At 35.0% G+C, this 8,185-nt stretch overlaps 1 protein-coding gene across 1 annotated transcript in view; it reads right to left on the minus strand.

The window, feature by feature from the left end:
• Positions 1 to 6,009: 6,009 nt before the first annotated feature.
• Positions 6,010 to 8,185, minus strand: part of LOC107660468 (phosphoinositide 3-kinase regulatory subunit 5) — a 27,114-nt gene continuing 24,938 nt past the window's right edge. Inside the window, exon 17 of the mRNA XM_016449773.1 lies at positions 6,010 to 7,118. Coding sequence (XP_016305259.1) covers positions 6,971 to 7,118 — 148 coding nt within the window. The 3' untranslated portion in view covers positions 6,010 to 6,970. The remainder of the gene's footprint in view (positions 7,119 to 8,185) is intronic.

Here is an 8,185-nt window from a genome sequence, read left to right on the forward strand (position 1 = left end):
AAGGGTAATGCTTTACGATAAGGTCCCATTAGTTGACACATAATATTAGTTAATGTGTTTATTAATATTAACGAACAATAAGCAATACAGTTTTTTGCAGTATTTATAATTCTTTGTTAACATTAGTTAATTAAAACAAAATGTAATTGGTAGTTTAGGTTTATTAAATAATATTATCAGATACAACGTTTGGTTTTAATAATGCATAAGTAATTCTGAAATTAACACTAACTAAGACTAATAGAAGTATTATAGAGGCATCATTACTAATAGAAGCTTTAGAAATATTCATTGTTCATGCTAACAAATGTAGTTAACTAATGTCATTACTTACTTATAATAAAATAATTATAAGTAAGTAAAATAAATTATTATTTTAAATAATTAAAATAATACTTATTTTAAAGAGTTTTCTATTTTTGGGTGAACTATACATTTAAGTGTAGACCTAAACTAAAGCTATATATTATATTGAAATAAATAGGCCCCCAGAAAGTTGTTTTACAGTTATGGAGTATTAATTACTCAGATATCCTGCATTCACTGTTAGACAATATAAGGAAGTGGTGGACAGTGATCAGTGCCTGCCGCTAACATCAGCAGTCTACTTCTCTGGGCTTGGGAAATGTGTTTGTGTAGGGGGACGGAGGTCTACCTTAACACTAGAACCGCCAAGTGGGTCAGTCGCTCAATATTAAAGTCATCTGTTAAGATAGCACTGGCAGATGGAGGCGGAAGTGACTAGGGGAACTGCTGGATAAGTTTCAAGGATGCCTTATTGGTGCCACACATTGACAGTCCCACAATAAACAAAACAAAACTGTACAATATTTACAGCTAGATCAGCTAAATCAAAAAGATCTGGGGCCGTATGTATAAAACTTCTCAGAAATACTCTTATGAATAGTCTTCAGCTTTGACTTAAGTGTCAAAAAATTCTTAGTTACAAGTAAGACTTTTCTAAGAGTAGGAGACTTTTATAAAGAAGCTAAAAGCAACTTTTAGTAAAGTCTAAGACTGATTCTTAAGTGTTGACAGAGGTGACACTTAAGTGTTGCAAACTAAGGACTACAATGGTGTCAACCCAAAATGGCTGCCCTTGACCTCTGAAACAGCCATTAGTAAGCATGCTCATGTGAAGTCACAGCAGCACAACACTAATCATTTAATGTAACTACAATAAAATCATTTAATTAAGACACTGAAATATTTTAATACTTAAATTTATTTAAAAAAAAAATGCTTTGCATTGTGCAAACTTATCACAAATTGTGAACATGAGCCCCATCAATGGCTCCAACAAGTCCAGGAAAGCCCACAATCCTCATGAAAGTGTCTTGTTTTTGCAGCATGGCTTGACGGTCAGTTGGAAAGTCAAAGAACTGCCATATAGTAGTGGCCAAAAGGGATGCCGGCCTAGGAAATTTGACATCTTCACCCTTAATTTAAAAAAAAAAATGTGTTAAAGATTTTGTAAGCATATTGCTGTAACTTTGGGAGGCTTAACAACGCAGCAGTGGATCCAAATGCAGGCTTTTATTAGAATTGTGGTCAAAACAGGCAGGGTCAAACAACAGCAAACAGGTATAATCCAGGGCGAGACAAAAGAGTAATCCACAAAACAGGTGAAGGTCAGGGCAGGCAGCAAACAATAAGAAATCAGAAACAGTCGAGGGTCAAAAACAAGGCAAGGCAGCAAGGCAACAAGGAACCAGGAAAACACAGGAAACATGGGAACTAGGAAACGCTACAGGCTAGACAATACTGAGCAATGAATGTGTGGATAACCAGGCCATAAATAAGGTGAGGCTGATGGAGGTAACAAGACACAGGTTAATGCAATAAGTGATGATGAGTCCAGCAGAGGATTATGGGAAATGTAGTCTGTGAGAGTGGCAAGAGTCAGGGGTGGAGTGCCATCTGGTGGAGTTCATGGGCACTCCAGCTGGAGATAGTGACAGATCCACAACCCTTAAGGAGCCTTAAGGAGCGGCTTCCAGACGCTTTCAAACGAGAACAGAAATTAGTCCAGGAGGGAGGTAGAGTGGAGGTGGAACAGGGGGAGGGATAGAGGGCCAGGTCCATGTGGAAGTGGGGGAACTGGGGACTGTGGCAAAGCCGGCGGAGCAGGGTGCCAGGGCAGAGCCGGCAGAGCAGGAAGCCAGGGCGGAGCAGGAAACCACCAGGGCAGAGCAGACAGGACTGAAGATCCCCACGGAGGAGCAGACGACCACCACAGCAGTACATTATATTACTACAATTAAAAATATTTTTGGAAAATTAAACAGTTTCTTACAAACTTATCTGATTTGATAAAATACATAATGAAATATAATCCTATATGTGTAACGGAGAAATTACAATTAGCTTCAAGGTACACATGACAATTAATGAGATTAATACAACACTTCTACTTGAATGTCACTATCAATCACTATTGAGTGTTTGTAATAACTTCTGACTGCGATCTAAAGTGGATTTTGGTCAAATGATGAGGCAGAAATATGTTGTTAGTAACATTCTAGAAGAATTTTATGTGGAAGATACACCGTTACAACTTCTGTGGGGCGTGAAGAAAAATAATGTAACTAGTAGTGTAACTAATTACTTTAGCCAGAAAGTAATAAGTAAAGTAACAATGTTACTTTTGAAAGGAGTAATGAGTAATATATTACATTCTTTGAGTAACTAGCCCAACACTGTCAAGCACTAATAAGTACCCGTTTATATACTGAGAAATTTCATGATGTATCAGGTTTAACAAGGACTCTGTGACGTAACAAACTCTATTTTTATATAGTGAACTTACACCTAAGTTAGCCTCCCAAGAGCAAAAAGATGCCTTTGGGCAGACTGAAACTCCAAAACTTTGGCACAGACATACCTGACCTAAATGGGAAACAAACCACAGGCAGCTGAAGCATGAAGCATGATGTAGGCCTATAAATCCACTCACAAAAACAACACTGCTGGTTTCAGTCGTTCTCCCTTAATTCACTTCTACCAGCATTTTAAACTGTATAAGCATAAACAATTAGCACATGATTTTATCGGATTTATTAAGATTATTATAACAACTTCATATCCAGGTCAAAAATAAACCAGGGCTTATGGAAAAAATGTCACTGAGATATATTTAAAACGGAATAATTCAGTTTTTTTTTTGTTTGTTATGTAACATATTATGTATATGATATCCTCCTTACATCCTGCTTTTGCAGTCAGCACAAGTACCAAATCATTCATTAGTGTCTTCCACACAAGTAATACAAGCCCGGAAACACTGGCTCAGAACATGGGAGGAGATTATTAACTTGGATCTTTTTTTAGCATCAGTGTTATTGTTATTATTTGACCACACAGAGAAACAACTCTAAGTAAATATTGTTTCTTCCTGAGAAGGGGTGTGTGTTGCATGAGCAGGAATTAGACCACTGAGTAACTTCCTGCAAGAACATTAGCCTAGGTTCCCCATTCCATTCAGTCCATTCAAATACATTCATGAAAGAGCCTTCCTGCTGTACATTAACACTAACAGACCAAATTGAATGAAATTAAACCCTGAGACTTGTTTTTATGGTACATTTTAAGGTGGTACATTTACATATGGTGCATATGGTACATTTACAATGCTTTGTGCTATGACTGAAGCTCTAAAATCGTTTTCACGTTACAAAAAAAAAAAAACATTGCTTCTTGCATGTCTAGTAACTGTATTGGTTATTCCACAACATGCCATTTTCACTGATAATCTTCATTTGCACTCGCATATGAAGATGAAGGATAAAAATAAAATAAGCATGTTTTTAAGGAGTTCTAATCTGTTTCTTATATGCAGCCTATGCCGTTGACACAATGACAAAAGATGACACAAATGACACAAATTAATAATCTTCTAAATCCTGTGAAAATCAGCTGCTATTGCAGATATAGATATTAATACATGTGAATAGGTATGGTTGCAGGTGCACAGTGAACTTGCCCTCTTTGACCTTTTTCAGTATGGAGGATGGCAGCTCATAGAAGCAGCCGCTAAAGAGATATCTATGTATATCTATCTATGGTCTATGCAGCTTAAGTTCAGCTTACTGTTTCCTGTAAAGAGCTTTCACATGACAAATGAAGGAAAGGATGTTGCACACGAGTGGCCATGGCAGAAATGAAAGACTCACTGTCAAGACAACTCTTTGTTAATTTTCCCATTGCCTGACTCCGAACTGTAGATGGTGTTTTGTTCCTGAATGATACAGCATTTTGAAAGAAATGGTTGAATTAATTATTCAATGGCTCATGATTCATAAATCCAATCACTTGCTGCCACCTATTGGCATAACAATGTAACTTGCAGAATGAGTCACTAATGCATGGATTGAGTCTGTCTTGATCATTCTTTTTCATCCGTCATAAGGTAAGTCTTTTTTTTTAAGTAATGAGAACTGAGGAGACAATGTGTTTAATTGTTGGGAAAAGTAATATCATAATGCAACAAAATCTAATTTATCCTAAAATTATCTTCAATTTATGTCTTATTTACTGCATTTTGGCTTTGGACATGTTCTTGATAGCTTTTGTAAGATGTATCAATTTAGTATTGCTATCACTGTTTATAAGAATAGACATGCTGAGGGTGAGGGTGCAGACAGGCATCCAGAGCCAAATCAATGTCTTTTTTTTTTAAGTAATGAGAACTGAGGAGACAATGTGTTTAATTGTTGGGAAAAGTAATATCATAATTCAACAAAATCTAATTTATCCTAAAATTATCTTCAATTTATGTCTTATTTACTGCATTTTGGCTTTGGACATGTTCTTGATAGCTTTTGTAAGATGTATCAATTTAGTATTGCTATCACTGTTTATAAGAATAGACATGCTGAGGGTGAGGGTGCAGACAGGCATCCAGAGCCAAATCAATTACAAATAATTTCAGAATCATTCTATTTCTACTTCTTATTGACAAAGAAACTATTTATCCTAGAAGAACTTGAACATAACTGACATAATCCAATTTCATATGCTCCTAACACATTCAAGCTTTTCCTCAATGGTTGTTTTTAATAGGCAGAGTCACCTTGTGACATTTTTTTTTTTTTACAACATTTGATAACATCTTGAACAGGCTAACAGTTCATAAATACCCTGAGCAAAACTGCCCTTCTCAAGGAACATTGTTTTAGCATACAGAGCAGTCATTGTTTAGTTATTAACCTGACATTTGATCATGAGAATGCCTCTACAAACTTTAGAACTATAGTTTCACTTTCCACTGTAGTGAAAAAAACAAAAGTAAGCTCAAAGTCTCATTAAAAAAATCACCTCCATGAAAGGTGTTAAAAAAAGTTAGTGACTAGTCTAGGGCATAATGCTGACACTTGCCAAAAATATTATTGTTAGTCATTACGTATACTGTACACACTGACTTGTGAGTAGTAATTAAACTTGAAAGTGGTTTTATTTAAAATATTTTTAATTTGACAAGTTACAACGTACAAACATAAAGCCACTGAATGCACTTTATGAATACAAGCCAGATGGAAAGTACCGCTTTAGTTCTCTGGGATGCCAGGATGACAAAAAAAAAATACATTTTACATAACAGTGTAGTACATTTCAGTAGCACTGGTCATTAGTGAAATGAAATGTAGTATTATTGCAAACAGAATGTATTTACAAAAAGATAAACATTATTTAAAAATGGTCTGCCCTGAGAGAGAGTAAAATCCCTCAACTTTTTTTTTTTATAAAAACACATAAATATGTACATTGTACTCTTCTGCTCCTTAATCTTGTTAAAAATATATACAATTTTTAAGTGTTTCAAAAACAATCAGAGGAGAAAATGATTGTTTTGACAGTAATTCTGATCATTCTAGAGGACATATAAACATGTTAGAACGAAAGAAAGAAAGAAAGAAAGAAAGAAAGAACGAACAAAAGAACGAAAGAAAGAAAGAAAGAAAGAAAGAAAGAAAGAAAGAAAGAAAGAAAGAAAGAAAGAAAGAAAGAAAGAAAGAAAGAAAGGATTCAGTTTGTTGCACTTGCAGACTGTGCCAGTATTACAGTGTAATGACTAAACTGTATCGGTTTTTTCTCTGCCAGTATGTAGGTGCTTATTCACCAATGTTCAGCCTCCAGCAGTCACAAGATAAAACTCAACAATTGGTTTATAAGGACCTCTGCTGGCAAACCGACCAAACTACAATAAGAGGTATTCAAAGCAGACAGGTTTCAAATCACAACGCAGAAAAAATTAAACCTCAGAGAGGATATACAAATATATACAAAAAATAATCACTGGATATATTAGATTTTTAAGAACTAAAATTTGAGGCACCACTTCCTCAATTCTCTGGCCAGACAGAAATGAGTTTAAATAAACAATAAAAAATTAAAGATTGTAAAGGAATATATACAGTATATTTCCTGAGAATTTCAATTATAGCTACATAAAATAATTACGTCATATATACAAACATATTATTACATTGTCCACAGTGCTTATTTAAATGGTGGTTAATATGTGCATTAACAAGAGTATTCTGGTTCTAGTTAGAGATCCACGCTGGTTGTATAAAAGCCAAGACAAGCCCAGTTCCAAATCAATCCGGTAATAACATCCCTCTCAAAGTACTAAACCTTAAATTATGGATGACTCAGGTTTTGATTCATAACCTGATTTAGATGTTAGTCATAAGCCTACAAAAATTGTCTCAGCTTGTCCACTGAATTATATTCAGCAGGATGTACCTCAGGCTAAACAACCAGTTATCCTCATCTCAGAAATTTGAAGCAAACAACGCCCACTGTACACATACTGCTCACAAACGTAATAAAGGAGCACTTTTATCCAAAAGTGTATCTTAGCTTTTTTTTTGCGAGTCGATATGCTGAGTTTAAAAGTGGAAGTGGAAAACTATGTAGATGGACGTCTATTAGGCTGGAGTCTTAGGGTCAAGCCTAGTCTCTGGGTTCAGGGCTGAGGTCCACTGAAAGTGGCAACAGGGAGACAAAGCAGAGAGCAGAAGGTTGACTGCAGAGGCTGGGTCTGAGATGAGAACACCCTTCCTTTCGTCCAGTCAGTCGAACTATCCGGCTTATAGCAAACTGATACCTCACACCTGCAAAGAGAACGAGTTTTGGGTTGTTCATATCACTGTATTCAGTGAAGCTTACATCCTAATAGTAACTGCCAATGGCAGATGCATTGAAAATATTTACCAGTTGTTGGCCACAAAACTGTATTTTTATAACAAATATTTTCATTGTCTCTATGACACCTCTATGACAGAATTAACCTTTTTTTTTTCTTTGTGACAAACCGCAGTGGTCACTGAGTAACTTTTAGTCTCATTTCCATCTCACAGGAAAGAATAAAGATGACATTTCATGATTTTGTTCCTCTTTTTTGTTTTGCTGGCTTAATGCAAGGAATATTCCACGTTAAAACACAAAATTAAAAAAGTACTTTAAAAAAAAAGTCTTATGTTCACAAAAGCTGCATTTATTTAATAGAAAATAGAGTAAAAACAGCAACAATGTGAAATATTAAAAATATAAATATATAATGGTTTACTATTTTAATTAAAATGGCAAAGCTGAATTTTCAGCAGCCTTCAGTGTCACATGATCCTTCATAAATCATTTTAATATGCTGATGATCAAGGAATGTTTCTTATCGTCAAAGTTGAAAACAGTTGTGCTGCTTAATATTTTTGTGGAAACAGTCATATAAACTTTTTCAGCACATTTGAATAGAAAGTTCATAAGAAACAGCGTTTATTTGAAATAGGTTTTTATAACAATGTGTTTTACAATGTTTTTTTTTTTACTGTCACTTTTGATCAATTTAATGCATCCTTGCTGAATAAATATGTTACATATATAAAATAATGAATACAATTAATCCTCCTATAATGAAAAATAATGAATTTATACTGGACAGCAGTGGTGAACAAAGTACACAAACGTATTGACATATTACTCCAGTAAAAGTAGTAATTTTAAATTTTACTTGAGTAAAAGTACTGAAGTATTGTTTTGCGATTCGATCAGGTAGAGCATGGTGCTACCAATGCCAAGGTCATGGGTTCAATTCACTCAGGACAGGTGTAAAAACCTATCTGACTTGTTTGTCTACCACTGCTAGGCAGGAAATAAATATATTTCCTTTTTGGCCAAAATTCAA

This window comes from Sinocyclocheilus anshuiensis, unplaced genomic scaffold, assembly GCF_001515605.1.
Source record: "Sinocyclocheilus anshuiensis isolate Anshui unplaced genomic scaffold, SAMN03320099.WGS_v1.1 scaffold1975, whole genome shotgun sequence".
Taxonomy (NCBI): Eukaryota; Metazoa; Chordata; class Actinopteri; order Cypriniformes; family Cyprinidae; genus Sinocyclocheilus; species Sinocyclocheilus anshuiensis.